This window comes from Eublepharis macularius, chromosome 9 (assembly GCF_028583425.1).
Source record: "Eublepharis macularius isolate TG4126 chromosome 9, MPM_Emac_v1.0, whole genome shotgun sequence".
NCBI classification, from domain to species: domain Eukaryota; kingdom Metazoa; phylum Chordata; class Lepidosauria; order Squamata; family Eublepharidae; genus Eublepharis; species Eublepharis macularius.
The window spans coordinates 144250-161532 of NC_072798.1; the positions used below are offsets into that span (position 1 = coordinate 144250).

Genomic DNA, 17283 nt, shown 5'->3' on the forward strand with positions numbered 1-17283 from the left:
AGAAGAAGAGCAAAGATGTTATGATTGGTATGCTGGACAAGCAGAGGACAGTGCTTGTGGACTGTTTGACCGGGAAGATAGAACCCGAGCCTCAAGCTTTGGAGAAAGCCGCTTACGCTAAATCTCTGACTGTCAAAGTTGTTGATAGGTTTGTTATTGGTCGGAAAGGTCGTACATCTACGGAAACCTATCCCGATTGGTTGTCTGAGGAAGGACTTAAGGATACTTTGCGGATTTTTCAGAGGTATGCGGAGGAAAGCGTACAGGAGGAGTTTGCGGGCATTTACGACTGCCCCGATGATGAAAACTCTGAACTTACTTATGAGGACTGGGCGGCCTGGTGCGAGCAGGCTTTCTACTGGATCGACGTTCGACTTCGGAGGATGGATCGGGCGATGGAACCCACGGGAACGGGAAACAAGACTGGAGACAAGGAACCATCTGAAGGGAAGGCCGCGGTAAAGACGGATGGTCCGGCGGTCGTTCCGTCACAAGCCCAGATGACCACGATGACTGAGATACAAGAGGCCCAGATTGGAAATCAGGGAGACTCTGGTTTACAGGGTCTCCCGGAAACGGGTGAGGTTTTAGTTGCCGTTTCCTTGCCCAGAATCAGCAAGACGCTTTTTACAGAAAAGGGCGGGGGAGGTCAGGGTGGGAGGGGAAGTGGAATGGACGCTGAGGGGACTAGTGAGGATGATGGGGGTTTGTCAGGGGTGGAGTCTGCTCCTGCCTCGGATGGGGAACTGGAGGGTATTCCAGCTTTGGAAGATGAACAAAGGGGAGGGAAACAAGATTGGGAAGTGGAAGGACTAGTCCTTGGGAAGACAGGTGTGCAAGAGTTTCCTGAGGGAGGGTATGCAGAGAGAACAGAAGGACTAGATATTCAAAGCAATGAAGGAGAAGGTGGGTGTGACAGGGAAGAAAGGAGGGAAATACAAAAAGTGGGGGGTACCGGGGTTGACAGAGGCACAACCCCCTCGAGCGGTAGTTGATAGGGAAGATACTGGGCCTGCGGGCGTTTTTGCTTTCTCTCTTACAGTTGAGCCTCGGTTGTCACAGACAGAGGCAGGAGGGAACGGAATTTTGGATGGAGCGGCTCCTGACCAAAAGGGACTAAATGGAGCAATTTCTACTCACGATGAGAGGAACCAAAATAGGATTGCTGACTCTGTGACTACTCCTATTGGGACTGCTGCTCCTGGGACTGCTGCTTCTGGGACGTTTGCTCCTTTGATTTTGGAAGATGTTGAAAGGACAAATACGATGGGACTGCACGGGACTCGTTCAGGGGAGATAACGGCAATGGACATTAGTTCTACTGCATTATTTTCTGTAAGTAAACTCCATGTGGACCTGCCTGCAAGACCTCTGGGAGCCTTGCAGAAAGAACCTCCTGTGAATAAGGTTAATAATGTTACAAAAGGCACAAAGGCTGGGGAGGGATTGAGTATAGGGTCAACTACGACTACTGCAGATGATTTGAACCCCCAGGCAGTTCCAAACACATCAAGTAGAAGCTCTGTGTTAGCCTCAGGGTCGTCTTATGCCCAAATGCTTAAGGGCCCAGCAGGGAAACAAAAAGGGACAACGGGACCAAGGGGAGGAGAGAATATTGGGGAGCCTCTTAGACGTCGGGTAGATTTTGAAAAGGAGAAATTGGAGGATGAGGAATTCCTGGAAGAGTTCTTTAATAGGAGGGAACAAGAAGAGTCTGAATTTGATCCTAGGCAGAGATTTGTGGTTCGGTTTAGATATAAAGGAACAGACCCTACAAAATTGACAGAGGAATACATGATGGATGCTCTGCTAGAATGTTTAAAAGTTTCCCCGCGGGACATACTAGCTGTTCTTATGCCCCCTGGTCTGAAAGAAACAGACGTATGTTTTGTGACTGAGCGGGCTTATCAATATTTCTGGCAAGTACTTAAGGCTTTCCAAAAATCTGAGAGGAATCCCTTTTCTGACTTTGATGTGGTGCCCCTATTTAGAGGCGAGTCGAGAGTTCTCACTGTTGCCTTCCGGACCACTAACATTCCGGAGGAGGATGTTGAGCGATGGCTCGAGAGACATTGCAAGGTGTTGCTACCCCCCCGGAAAGCCATGAATGCGTGGAATGTGTGGAAAGGGGAGTATAAGGCAGTCGTGTCATTACAGAGGGACCACCGTAGCAACATCAGGCACGTTCCAAAGTACTTTTATTTAGGGGGTGACAGAGGTGTAACGAGATATAGTGGGCAGCCTCCTGCTTGTTTCCAGTGTGGAGGTTTCGATCACATTCGACAAGATTGCACGTCGTCTTTGTGTGCCGCTTGCGGAAGGAGGGGCCATGATTCGATCCGCTGTACTTACGAGGTTACCTGTAATTTGTGTGGTGGGGAGGGACATACTTATTTACTGTGTCCAGATGCCTATTATAACCGGGCTTACCCTGAGGCTTACGAAAAACTTAGGCTGGCCCATGTCCATAAACATAAGTCCCCTCGGGATACAGCTACTGAGGAGGAGAGACCCTCTGTGAATCAGGAAAGCACAATGCAAAAACAGAGGCAGGATGACGGGGAGGAGGGAGGATGGACACAGGTGAGAGGATCATCCCGAGGTAAGGTGAGGAGAGGGATATACTCTGTTACCCAGAAGTTAGCACCTAATAACAGAAATAGATTTGGAATACTGGGAGAGTGCGAGGAGATGGAGACTGAGTCACAAGCAGGAGGAGGAGGTGGTGAGATTCAGACGGTGAGGCCCAAAGCTAGAAGAGAGACAAAAAGGGAGACAAAAAGGGAGGCTCAGGTTGAGGCAAAGAAGTCACTTTTCCGTACCATGGAGGATATGAGTGAGAAGGAACTCAAGGTGTGGCGTAATGAGACTAAGGAGAAGTTGGAGGGAGTGACTCAGAAGCTTCGGCAGTGGGAGGAATCTGGAGGGTCTCAGGAGGAAGGAAAGAGGTTGAAGGACAAACAGGAATTTTGGAGGGATGAGATCAATTTTTTAGCATGTGAAATAGAAAAAAGAATGGAACGAAGGGCGAGAGAAGGTGAATCTTCACAGACACACGAAGTGGATTCGGAGATGGTAGTAGAGGAACAGGGGGAAGAACAGAAGAGAGGTGGAAACAAGGAACAAAGTAAAGACAAGGAACCAAGTAAAGGAGAGGAAAGGGAGCAAAGAGGTGCCTCAGCAGTGTCGTCCCGGGAGTCTTCCCCCTCTGGTAATTTACAAAAGGACTATACGGTGAAGTTCGGACCCTCGCCTCCCCCCCGTAAGACAGGGGAACCCCTTGGTAACCCCCCTGGAACTTAAGTTTATCTTTTACCCTTTACTCCTTTAAGTTAGGCCACACCTGCTATGATTTAGTAGGGGGTGGAAATAAAGAGACAGAAGCAGAAAATACATTTGAAGTAAAGTAAGTTTATTCTTACGAGTGTTCAAGTCTTTATGTACTTTCTTTATGTACCTTGTTTTTCTTCAGTACTGTTTTCTTCATTACTGCATTCTTCGTTACTGTAACGTTCAAATTTCAAAGTGTAAAGTGCAAAGTGCAAAGTTTTAATGTTCTTTATTGGTTTTTATTGTTCTTTAATGTTCTTGATTGTTCTTTAAAGCTTTTTCTTGTGTGTATGTACAATGGTATTTATAAATAAAAAATCTATTTTCCTAAAAAAAAAAAATCTATTTTCCTAACCCTAACCCTCCCAGTAGAGGAAGAACTGCAGCCACAGATCAGGTTAACTAGGTGCTCATGACTTCGTGTTGTTGGAGGGTGCTCAGCCCCTTGACTTTCTCCCTCACAGGATAACACCATCCCAGAATCGGAAGGGGCCATACAGACCATCTAGTCCAACCCCCTGCCCAGTGCAGGATCAGCCTAAAGCATCTCTGAAGTATTCATCCAGCCTCTTCTTGAAAACTGCCAGGGAAGGGGAGCTCACCGCCTCCCTAGGCAGCTGATTCTACCTTTGAACTACTCTGACCGTGAAAAAGTTTCTCCTAATATCCAGCCAGTACCTTTCTGCATGTAATTTAAGCCCTTTGTTTCGGGTCCTACCCTCTGCTGCCAACTGGAACAGCTCCCTGCCCTCCTCCAAATGACAGCCTTTCAGATATTTAAAGAAAGCGATCATGCCCCACCTCAATCTCCTCTTCTCCAAATTAAACATTCCCAAGGCTCCTCAGCCTTTCCTTGTAGGGCTCAGTCTACAGACCTCTGTTCATTCTCGTTGCTCTCTTCCCCACCCTCTCGATTTTGGCCACATACTTTTTGAAGTGAGGCCTCCAGAACTGCACACAGTATTCCAGGTGCGGCCTGACCAAGGCAGTATAGAGAGGGAATATGACCTCCTGTGATTTCGATGCTATGACACTGTTGATACAATCCCAATGCAGAGCACTTTATTGCCAGACAGTCATGCATCATTTGATTGCGAGTTACACCTGTGACACTGGAGCTGCACTGCTGCTGCTCCCAACCACAGACACCTTCCCAGAACATTGCAGATTGGGTTTGAGCTTCCCTTGGGCCCAGGCTGGGTCACTTGCAACATGTGTGTCTGTTTCCCTTGCAGGCAGGTCACAACTCATCCAGGAGACCGAGAAGCATGCCTGTTCCAGTCATCCTCCGCAGGTGCCATTCAGGTCCAGCTCAGGGAGCAGTTCCCCAAGGCAGCCCACATTTCAACCTTGCCCCTGCGAGAGCAGGACAAGGACTTGATTTTGCAGCTCTGACTGCTACACAAACTGCCTTTCCTCTTTCCAGCCAAGGGACATTGGCAAGACACACATCCAGAGAAACTCTTCACCTTCCCCAGTTCAATAAAGTATGTGTTGGAAAACAAAAAAAACCTGTCTGTTCACTTGCCTGCCTGACGATGACAGTAGCCCCCACCTCAACTCCCTGTAGGGATGTCTTTTCATGCGTCCTGATTCCTGGCTAGGGGGTGGGGTGGATGGGGTGGGTTCTGCTGCCAGAAGGAGCAGGTGCCCAAAGGTGCCTTCGGGACCCACGCAGCTTTCCTGCCCCTTTCCCCCCTCAATATAACTTCAGGAAATGGCGTGAGAAGTGAAGTGTGGCCCATGTATGTCTGGCAGGGCAGGGGCACCACTGAAGACACTCATTCTCTGACAGAAAGAATTGCTGGCATCTGATAAACCAAGCAGATGACCATTGCATGCGGGGGAAGGGGGGCTGCTGCCAGGAGGTGGGGAATGTGGAGTGACATCTTGGGATCTCTGGGACTCCTCCTCCAAGAGGATGAACCACCTCCTTTTTGCTGTTTGTAGAGGCAGGGACAGACAGGAAATTTCACATGGAGTAGACGATGGCCCATGGAGCAGTTTCTCTGCTCCCACAGGCCATCAGTCCACCTCGAGGGGTGTCACCCCAGGACTGGAGCATGGCTCTATAGGTCCAACCCGTGTTCTTGCATCTTTGTGATGCAGCAATGAGTTCAAATGGCACCACCACAAGTCTGTGGGCACTTTTCACTCCCATTACCTCTAATGGGCCTTCTTGACTCTTGTGTGGTTTCCAATGGGAATTCCTATCACTCATTGAAGAATCCACCCCTCCCCCAGGACCTGGGGGCTGATCCCAAGTGCTGTAGGCTGCAAGTGCAACCCTCACCAGGTCCTGCTGCCTTTCTGGTCCCGCTTTTCAGGGAGGAAGAACCTGTTTCTTGCAGCAGCAGTAGAAAGGATTTGCAGGAGCGCGAAGCTGTAATCACCAGCCTGGCCCTCATCAGAAATGGGGGTTGGGTGGGTGCCCTGTCCTCACCTTCAATGTTACCTCTGCCCTCCCCCCCCTGAACAGGAGTGCCTGCTTCCTGACGGGGTGCTGCTCAGCAGTGGGGCTTGCAGCCTCCCCATTGGCTGTGCTGCTGCTTGCCCCTCGCATGCCTGTCAGGGGAGCGGTGCAGCCACTGGCTGGCGTGGGCAGGGTTGCCAGGGGAACAGCGAGTGGGTGCTCTTGGCAGCAGCCAAGCCTTGCCTTGTCAAGCTCAGGTGCTGGTGTGGATCTCCCACAAAAATCCATAGGGAGTGGAGCTGCTTTTACATCAATGTGTGGGCACAGGCGCTGGGTCAGGCTTTTGGATTGTGCTGCCTGGCTCACAGTAAGGCAGGGGACAGTTACCCTTTCCCATTTTACATCTCTTCGTTTATTTCCAGTTAAGACTGAAATTGCTCACAGCTCAATGCAAATCAGACATGCGTGTGTATACTTACATGGGACTCCCTTCTTCAGATGACAGACCAATATTCTCATCTACCAAGGATACCTCAGGGGGAGGTGGAGTTTTGGTAGTAGGTGGTTGGATTATTGGGACTATACAAAGCAGAGTCTGTAACTGATGTATTGAACACATGGTGACTTGCCTGCCTGGTGTGAAGTTTACAGCCATCACGCACTGTCTAGATAGATGGATAAATAATGCTGAGGAGGAGCCAGCAGTTGTGGTGCACTGTCACTCTGCAGACCCTGGAAAATATAGTTGTGTGATCCCAAACAAAAAATTTAGGTTACTAGGCAGACAGTTAAATACCCAGGACCTCAAATGCAGCATTCTCACAATTGCTACCAGTTCCACATGCAGGGCCCGCTATTCAGAAAGGGATTAGGGGTCTCAGTATCTGGATGAGGTGGTGCTGAAAGGATTTAGATTTGTTAGGCACTGCGGAACTTTCTGGAACATGCAAAACCTGTGCAAAAAAGAGAAGGGCTTCACTTGAAACAAAAGCGGACCTCGCTGCAGGCATTGAATACAAAAAAAGGTGGCAGAACAGCTTTTACACTTGCAGAGGAGCAATTTTATCTGATGGTTCTCATTTCTCCTTGCCTTGCCTCTATGTAGTGAAGAACAGAAATGCTTTGCTGTGACTTTGCCTTTACCTCATGGCAGCTGGCCACAATATACAGCCACAAGCTAGTCAGAACCAGCTTATACTAGTACTGTACTACTGACTAGTAGAAGGAGGTTAATGATACACACCTGTGGCTGCCACACAAGCAGCACTTGTAAACAATAAAAAATGATCATGCATTCACCCTGACCAATGATTATTTTATAGCTTTAGTTTTCTGAATTTTGCACGACGTCAGAACTTGCCAAAATGGGGGGGGGGGGGGTAATTTCTCCTGCAATTTAACTTATCTTTGTAGCCTGACAGAGTGTGGATTAATTTTCATCATGACAAACTAATCCCAGGAGAAAAGCCAGCAGGAGCTAAACAGTCCAGATCAGGAAAACTCAGTCCAAAGGGACAATAGTGCAAGCACTCAGGGTAATAATGCTAGGAGCACAATAGTAACACAATACAATGGCAAAGGAAAGCCACGTGTGGAGACAAAGGGGTTGAGCGAGGAGAGGCATTACAGGTCTCCGCATGCTAATGCTAGAAGACCCCAAGCCAGGATGGGGACCGGGAGTGCTCGAGGCTAAATGACAATTTAGATATAGTGGGCATTTCAGAATCATGGTGGAATGGGGAAATCCATGGGGTACAGTCATACCTGGGTATAAGCTCTACAGGCAGGATAAGGAGGGACATGTTGGGCAAGTTTTGGTGTGGTGGTGAACAGCACGGGACTCTAATCTGGAGAACCAGGTTTGATTCCTCACTCCTCCACTTGAAGCCAGTTGGGTGACCTTGGCTCAGTCACAGCTTCTAGCTCTCTTAGCCCCATCCACCTCACAGGGTGTTTTGTTGTGGGGATAATGGCATGCTTTGTAAACCGCTCTGAGTGGGTGTGTAAGTCATCCTGAAAGGCGGTATATAAATCAAATGCTGTTGTTAAGGTGTGCTATATATCAGAGAGGGCATAGTATCTGATTAGTTGAAAAACTAGGGGAACTAACTCCCCCAAAGTGATAGGAGTGGAAATACTGGGCCCTAAAGGTTACTTAAAAGTGACTGTATTATTATCCACCTAATTAAACCCTTAAGGCCAATCTCAACATGGAGAAGGAAATAAGGGAGGCAACTAAAGCAGATTATGTTGTGATACTGGATGATTTCTACTATCCTCATACTGAATGAGTAAACATGCTCAAAGTCATGCTGTAGAAAAAAGATTCCTTGACATCATAAATGAATGCACTGGAAAAGCTAGTCACAGAGCCGACCAAAGGAGCACTGATCTTCCAACAGGTGCTCAGTGGGGCTCAAGATCTGGTGAAAGACTGTTCCACTAACTGAGAGCCATGGCCACAATGCTATTGAGTTCGGCATTTTTATCCCTGAAGTCCAAAGTCGTAACATTTTGATCAGTGGGTTGCTGTGGGAAGACGATTCCCTGAGGGAATAACACCACTGCCGGGGTGGGGTGGGTGGGAAATAGGACATGAGGCATAATGCAGCAACTCCCAGAAAGCTCCTACTCATGTGTTCATTATTCAACTTGCAATTTACTAGCAGCAGAGAGAAAGAAAGCAATTCAACACAGAAAGAGTCCATTTTATTTCAGTCAAATCCACACGTTTAAAAACTTAATTTAATGCCCTGGACAGGTGACCTCAAGTATCATAAAAATTACAAAGCAATTCAATGCAATGCTTGTTGCAAGGGACTGCCGCAGCCCTTTCCCACAGGGCTGTTTCTACGACCCTCCATAACAGAGAAGTCCAGAGTGTACCTAGAATAGCCGGGTCACCTACAGACCGGCAAGATGAGACTGAGATGCGAAGTCAGCACTGAGTTTCCTCATGATTGCTCCATGGCTCAGACCCTGCTGCGACTGCTTAGCAGAAGCATAGTTTTCTTTCACATACTTTGCAAAGGGAGTTAGTGGTGCTTTAGCTGGTGTGCCATCCTTCCGTGTGGGCTCCCGTAGCACAAGCTGCCCCTTGCACAGCGCACAGACAAAGCGCTGTGTGTCCAGGGACTTGGAGTGACGCCCAATCCTGAGAAGTCAAAAAAGGAGAAGACTCGATGAAGAAGCAGAGACTCCTGATACACAGCAAGGCCAAAAAGGGGCCTGTCAACTATGCAGCACAAACACAGCCAAAGCAGAAGAAAAAGTGCCTCACGAAGGGCCCCAGACCAGCACTCACACCGGTAGGAAAGGCAGGAAGAAAACTAAGGCGAACAAGGAGTGGAAGTGGAAGGCGCAGCGAGGAGCGTCGGAGGAGGAGGACGACGAAGGATTTACAGCAACATTAATTTGAGGGATTTTTGCCCTGCCATCAGTGCTCCCAAAAACGATTCCAAAAGAACCCCCAAAATGCCTATTATGAATCCAGAATATCAAACCTGAAAAACATAAGCGGAAAGACAATTCCGCAGAGCATATCCAAGAGCCAACGCTCAATAAGCAAGGCACAACCAGGGCCTTAGCACCAGAAGCACTCCTCAAGAGCAACCGAAACAGAAAAGTGTCACGTGGCAACTTAAGCAGTAACAAAATTTTTAAAGCATTGGTTCTGGTGGCCTACAGGCCACTTCAACCAGGTGCACGAAACGCAGTCCTAGTCAGGAGCGCTTGACTGGGCTAGCCTCTGCGCAGGGATTACAGACTGTAGTGCCAGAAAACCAAAAAGCCTCGTCATTTCCTAGCCATTGCCTATGGCACCTCAGGCAACAGGCCCTTTGCAGCCACTAGGACTAGATGGTGTTTGTCTTTCTTTCGTCACAATTCTCGGGAAGTCAAAATGACAGCCACAATTGCACTGTGTTTATTCTATATCCTGGAAGAGGCAGGTGGCAACAGTCCTAAATAAATGTTTTCTTGTATGATATACGAGGAAGACGATCTCTGGAGCACTGTCTTCAGGTTTGGTAACATAAGGGTCGAGAGACTGGAACATAGTGAAGGCCTAAGAACAATCACTGAAGGCTGCAACTCTACCTCCTGGTAAAGACAGGATCACCACATACAGCAGAAGGGAGACTGTAACGCACAGGTAGATCTCAAGCAAATTTGTTATGAGTCAGCTAGTGCCTGCCGGTCGCTAGAATTCTTGCAGGAAAAAATTAGATTAGATGGGTCTCCATAATGGTTATTCCACATGAAATTCTATTACTTTTTTCTTACATTCTGTAATCTTTCTTGGGTCTCAGCAAATAAATGAAACCAGATTGCTGGCATTTAATATCAAAAAGGTGACAAAAACAACTTTAAACCCAGCTGTTAGGGAAAGCTGACCACACCTAGTTCTAGGTAACATCCTTGAGTTAACTGGTTCAGGTACTCAATATGGGTATGGGTTAGGTCAGTCAGTCAATGATCACCATTGAGAGAGACCACAGGACGCTGGGGAAGCATGCAGTCCTGGGGTACTTCCAGAAGGAAACAAAGTAGATAGTTGGTATGTAAATGCCAGGAGCAGGAATGCTTGGTGTAATGATAAATAAGAACAAAGGTAAGGGTTAGGGTTTTAGAAACCTGGTCAGCAGAGAAAATCAGAAGGAAATCCCTAGATAGAAATGATGTAGGAAGGACAGGGAAAGATGCATCCGAATATGTCACAGAACCCAGTGGAAAATGTAAGAGTAATTTACTCCCCACAGAACCAGTATGGGTAGAAATACCAGATCATAAAGATAACTTTATACTAGGGACATACTGTTGACTGCCTGAGCAAAACTCTGAGGGTGATCCTGAAACAGAAGAACAAATAAGGAAGGCAACCAGAGGAGAAAGAGATGTAATAATGGCTGATTTGAACTATTTTCACATCATCAACTACGCAGATTGTGCCTAGGGTGGGGGGTAATCCAGCTGGCCAGAGGGGAGGTGTCCTTAGAGTTGGTGCCAAGTGGTGCTCAGGACCGACTGCAACTTTCGGTGACAAAGGAAGACAAGGAGATTTCTGAAAAGGTGAATAAATTTTTTGTGCCTGCAGTCACAGTCAGAGATGCAACTTTGTGCCTTTGACCTGGTACTACTGCAATGAGAGAATAAAAGCCATTTGCTTCTGCACAAATACAACCAGACAACACATTGTCCATAGTGAATGCTTTTGTTCAGAAATCTTCCAGAACTAGGGCTTTTTAAGAACACAAAGAATTTTAATGTAAATGCTTCTCGTTTCTCCTATTTATCTTCAAATTCATTACAATGTCTCACTTGCAGTCTTCAAATACTTGTTGCTTCCAATCTAAATTCAAGTATTTGTCAGGTGCTTAGTATCACCTGTCATACTCAGCCACCCTCTGCTGTTAGGACTGTCGCCTAAGGATTTATATGCGGGTGAAATGCTGAGGCTATCCTGTGCTTGAACTGCTTGGGTTAATCAAACTGCATCTGAGAAAACATGCAAGGGAGGTCGTTGTTCCTGCCATTGTCTATACGCTCCCTAGACTGTGCCGGGAGTCTCTCTCCTTAGCCTGGCAAGAGGCACGTACACAGCTTTGGGAAACCCCATACATCGTTCCTGTCGTTTTCCTCGCTTAGGTGCTTTCCTGCCTAACTTAGATGAAAGTTAGACTGGAGGGAGGAGTTCAAGGGGTGCCCATGCTCTAGAAACCTGTATCTGTGTGATGCTTGCATGTAACCGTTATTCCTGGAAAAGATGGAGTAAGATCCTGAAACTGGCAGCTGTTCAATAAAGTGCTTTTACTGATCACAGGGGAGTCTTTTTCAAAGTTGCTTGGCAGATCCTCACAATATTCTCAATTCATCTTTTAAATGTTATACGACAAATTTGATTTAATTGGGGTATCCAAAAGGTATGATTGGGTGTCCATTTGGACACACTACTACTACCAAGAAATATCTTGGTATTTAAAGAACAAAGTAAAGAATCAAGAAATAAATTTCTATGGCTAATTTACAAATTAAAAGTTCATGTTAGTCAGCCCAAATGGCACACATTTGCAGTTGCTAAAAGAACTCTGCTTATTTCCTAGCAAAAATATGCAACTAACTAAAATTTGTGTCATGGTTGTTACATAGCTCTTCACGGCCTTGGCCCAGCATACCTACAGGACCGCCTCCCTCTCTATGTCCCTCCACAGCAGCTTTGCTCGTCTAAGCAGGGTCTCTTACAGGTACCACCCTGCACATGGGTGAAATCAACAGCACTCCGTACATGGGCTCTCTCTGTAGTGGCCCCTACCTTATGGGAAGCCTGCCTGAGGTCAGGAGAGCACCCACCCTCCTGGCTTTCCACAAACAATGCAAAACGAAATTATTCAAAAAGGTTTTTTTACTCATATAGGACGGCTGTATTATAGGGAGGGGGTTTCAGATGCTTCTCTAATGGGTTAGGGACCACAGACTTCACCGCTATGTTGCTTTGCGTATTATCTGTTGCTTTGAATATGTACTCCTATATTCTACCTATGCTTCATGTTAGCTAATGCCAGTCTTAGAATTGATTATGTTCTGTTTCAGCAATTCTTCAACTCTGTATTGGATCTACATAGCTAATGCTATGTTTATGGAAATGTCCTTGATACTGATTGTACTAATCTCATACTATGTAATCCGCCTTGAGTCTCAGTGAGAAAGGCAGACTATAAATGACATAAATAAATATGTTCATAAACTATTTGGAATTGGGGCTGAACAGTACAGGGACCAAGTTTGTAGAAAACCAAACTGATTCTGAAGAGCTCCCAAAGGATCACACTGAACTACGAGGACAACATGAAAAATGAGCATGAGGTCAGAACTGGAAGAGACTGACCAGAAAAAACATCTAGAAGAAAAAGAGAGAAGTGCTTGTGGGTGTCTATTATATATGGTGTGGGTGCGTTTGGCTAGTCACTTGTCTCAAAAAGGACACTTAGAGCTACAAGAGGGGAACTAAAGGGCAACTTAGAGCTACAAGAGGGGAACTAGAGCTACAAGGGCAAACTAGAGGGAAAACTAGAGCTACAAGAGGGGAACTAGAGACACCTAGAGCTACAAGAGGGGAACTAAAGGGCAACCTAGAGCTACAAGAGGGGAACTAGAGCTACAAGGGCAAACTAGAGGGAAAACTAGAGCTACAAGAGGGGAACTAGAGACACCTAGAGCTACAAGAGGGGAACTAAAGGGCAACCTAGAGCTACAAGAGGGGAACTAGAGCTACAAGGGCAAACTAGAGGGAAAACTAGAGCTACAAGAGGGGAACTAGAGACACCTAGAGCTACAAGAGGGGAACTAAAGGGCTTTTTGTACTCTGTATTTTAGATTTTATTATATATTATTGTCTATTGGTTTTAAAGTTGAAATGTTAACATTTTTTATAATGTATATGATGTAATCTGCCCTGAGCCCACTGATGTGGGGACGGCGGAATATAAATCAAATATAAATAAACTGAAATTATTACAGGATTGGAGCATCTTCCCAATGAAGAAAGGCTGAAGCAGCTTTTCCACTTAGGAAAAGGGTAGGATGGGACACACACACACACACACACACGAGATAGAGTCACAAAATTATGCAGGATACGGACACAGAACTAATTCTTCCTCTCCCGCTGGCTTAGTGACCAAGCATCTGTGTGACATGCATAACCTCACAGGTTCAATCACAGGTTTGATTCTGGGTATCTCCCTTTCAAAGCTTGGGGTAATAGGTTATACGACAAACTTCCCAGAGATCCTGGAAGGCTGCTGCCAGAGAAGACAATATTGACCTTCATGAACCAAGGGTCTGGCTTTGGGTAAGACACATTCGTCTGTTCCTACAGAATACGGGGGCCACAAGACCACCTGGCAGGATATTAAGGACAGAAAAAAGGCAGTTCTTCATACAACTTGTTGAATCACTACATTACTTTACAAGAGGTTTTGGTAGACTCATGAAGAGACCATGCATAAACAGTGCATAAACAATGCATAAACAGAACCTGGTTCTGAGGCTGTGAATCTGTGAATCGCAGCACCAGGAGGCAGTATTGGGGAAGGCCTGGCCCCCCAATGCCCTGTTTGTTGGCCCTAATCTGTCATTGTGTAAAACAGAATAAAAAATTCGCAAGTATGTTGCTTTACTTGACTACACTTGTGTTGTGCTCATTTGCAGAGCTTCCTCTTGTTATATTGCATTTTTGTTTTGAGTGTCTACTGTCATATATTGCAGCCCAAAGGTATTTACTTATTTGCTTTATACCCCGCCCTCCCCACAGATGGGCTCAGGGCAGCTAACAACATTCAAAAATACATTAAAAGTTACAAAACCATAAAATCAATAATAATTTTTTAAAAAGTCATTAAAATAGTCCAGGAGCCGGCTATTTAAACAAATATTGGGAATCCGTATATGGGCATAGCAGATGGCCAGGGCAGCCCCAGAAAAAGTAGTGGTCTTTTATCCATTTAGGACACCCACTGGCACGGCGGAACATCCCCGTTTTACAGGCCCTGTGGAACTGTAACAGGTCCCACAGGGCCCAGATCTCCAGCGAAAGCGCATTCCACCAGGCCGGGGCCAGGGCAGAAAAAGCCCTGGCCCCAGTTGAGGCCAGCCGGATGTCCTTCGGGCCGGGGACCACCAGGAGTTGCTTGTCTGCAGAGCACAACACCCTGCAGGGGACGTAATGGAAGAGGCAGTCCTGCAGGTATGCAGGTCCCAGTCTGTGAAGGGCTTTAAACACCAAGGTTAACATCTTGAACCGGATCTGGAACTCCACTGGGAGCCAGTGCAGCTGGCACAGCACAGGATGAATGTGCGCTCAGATTGGCGTTCCAGTAAGGATGCGTACTGCTGCATTCTGGACCAGCTGTAACTTCCAGGTCAGGCCCAAGGGCATCCCAGCGTAGAGTGAGTTGCAGTAGTCTAGCCTCGAGGGGACCGTTGCGTGGATAACTGTGGCCAGGTCCTGGGGTAAAAGACAGGGCGCCAGTTGCCTGGCCTGTCGAAGATGGGAAAAGGCAGACCTGGCAACGGTTTGACCTGGGCCTCCTCAGGTACGCCTGAGTGTGACCACAGTCATGCTGCTAGGCTTCTCAGTGCCCTACTAAGCCCCTCCGCATCATTCTACAAAGAATAAACAGCAGAAAATTGGCACAGTTGTACAGATTTGCTCAATTTCCATTTCAACAGACTGCCAAGCACAGCTGTTCTTGGAACTGATGCTCTCTCGGCAGAAAGCATGCACAGCCCAGCTTGTTCCATCAGACATGAAGCCTATAGTTTATCCCATCCCGAGGAGGAGACTTAGCTGAGTGGCAGAGAATCTGTTTGGCATGCAGGTCTCCGGTTCAGGTAATAAGTGACGTGGAAGACCTTTACTGGAGACCACGGAAAGCCGCTGCTAGCCTTAGTAGACCATACTGACCCTGATGGACCAACATCAAGCAGCTTCATGTGTTCACATATTCCTAATTTCTTCACTTCACACTAGCCCTGCAATGCAGTCCTTGGGAATTCTGACACAGGGTGGAGGGGGCAGCCCCGTTTGGGCTGTTGCAGGAGGCACAGCCAGTCACAAAACGTCAGGGGGCCAAGTCAGACACAATTCTATAGTGATTCATCAACACTGCAGACAGAAGTTGAAGGATGCCTTTAAAAATGAACACGTTCTTTAAAAATACTTCCTTGCATGCACACAGCTTACCTTCCGTCATGCAGTGAAGATTCCTGTGCTGCGGCAGCAATTTGTTAAGAATCTGTACAGCCAATCAGAACCCCCTCCCACTAGGTAAAAGCCCAATTGGCCCCACCCACTTTTAAAAACACTTGGCTGGAGACATGGCGCCCACACGCCCCACACAGAGGACCCAGTTCATGCTGAGGAGCAGGTTCCACCGGGACACAGGTAGATGTGGAACAGGCAGCAGACAACGCATGAGCAACTGTGGAACAAGAACCGATCCCAGGCTGAACTGGCAGCGAGGCAGCCCCACAGGGGAGGGCAGGGAGACAGCAGTCCAGAGCTGGATTGAAACACAGTTTCTACCACTTTGTCTCTATATTTATTATTGTTTTCTCTTCCGTTTTTATCATTTCATTTATTAAAACGTTTTTACCCCCCCCCCTCATGGTCCAAAGGGTATTGATTCTGCCACACTCACTCCTATTGCAGCAGGGATGGAGCAGAATCTGAAAGGAATACACCTTTCCCCCTCAAGCCTTGCCTGGCACCTGCTTTATCTGTCTCTTTGCCCAGGTATTTGTGAAAACGTGCCACCTTTTTAATCTGTTTTAATGGTCTACTTTTAGCCTGAGGGCTGTATCATAGATATCTGTTCAGGATTCTTAATGCTTTTTTAGTGGCTTCTTTCCATTTTTGGACCTTTCTGGTGATTGTTTTATGGTTTTTTCCATCCGTTTTTACTTTGTAAGCCGCCTCAAGCATGTCTCAGGAGAGGTGGCATATAAGCTTCCTAAATAAAATTAAAATTAAAAACTTTAAACAGACCTATTTCAGAACTGGGGGGCTGCAAATGTTATGAGAAAATTAGCACTGGGAGAATCAGAGCCCACCCACTCAAGGGTCCCCTATCGAGCAGGCAGTGAAAAGAGCGCTTTGTTGTTTTCCATGCTGGAAACTTAATGAAGATGCTGAATTGACATTCAGAGAAGTTCATTAAACGTATTTCAGGGATTTCAAACCATATCAACAGGACTAGGTTCTCTGCTAGCCTCAAAGCAGCAGAAAAACCAAAAGTGAAGGTTTGTGCCATGATGTAATGAGAATTTTTGCTCATTCAGACTGACCAAACTTCTGAACAGTTCAGATGACTTGCCAGAAGCAGAGGGGGGAAAGGCTCTTCTAGGGATCCAAAGGAAATGCCACTTACTTGTTTTGGCACTGAGAACACTCATAGCTGAACTTGTATTTAATCTCATAGTTGTGGCACCGCGACACTACGGGGAGCTCTGGGTGGACTGAGGCAGACTTTTTAGCATATAAACTCCAAAAATGGCCATGCCCATCTTGAACTCCGTGGATTAACCATGCGGCTGCATGGCATAATTCATGGATCAGAGTATCCCGAAGTCGATCTAAGCAAGAGACAAAACGGGGGGGGGGGGGGGGGGGGAGAGTTAAAATCCAGAGATTTATTTTTCTGACTCCTAGACAGGGACACAGCTACCAGACAACTCTCTCTACGAGCTCCCAGCCCTGTAGCCAATGCTGGCCTAACCAAGGACTGCAGTGCCCTGAAATGATATTAAACACCTGTGCTTAACGAAAATATTTAAAGGGAAAATTCAGATTAATTCCAACTTAGCAACCAAGAAGATACCTGACTACCAGTCATACCTCCTTAGTACTTACTATGGGTCTGCTCTGAGTTGGTCAAAGCTCTTGGCCCCCCAACCGAGGGGAGAAGTGGAAAGCCAAATGCAGACAACTGATGGAGCAACGCAAAAGCTGAAATATTTCATTAAGAAAATGGAAACCCAAG

At 46.8% G+C, this 17283-nt stretch overlaps 1 protein-coding gene across 2 annotated transcripts in view; it reads right to left on the reverse strand.

Annotated features, from left to right (window-relative positions):
• Positions 1-8443: 8443 nt before the first annotated feature.
• The window catches only part of GCNA (germ cell nuclear acidic peptidase), a 40698-nt gene continuing 31858 nt past the window's right edge, over positions 8444-17283 (reverse strand). For both annotated transcript variants that reach the window (XM_054989322.1, XM_054989324.1), the window contains exons 10-11: positions 16672-16876; positions 8444-8897 (exon numbers count right to left, since the gene is read on the reverse strand). In XM_054989322.1, the coding sequence (XP_054845297.1) occupies positions 8648-8897; positions 16672-16876 (455 nt within the window). In that variant the 3' untranslated portion in view covers positions 8444-8647. The remainder of the gene's footprint in view (positions 8898-16671; positions 16877-17283) is intronic.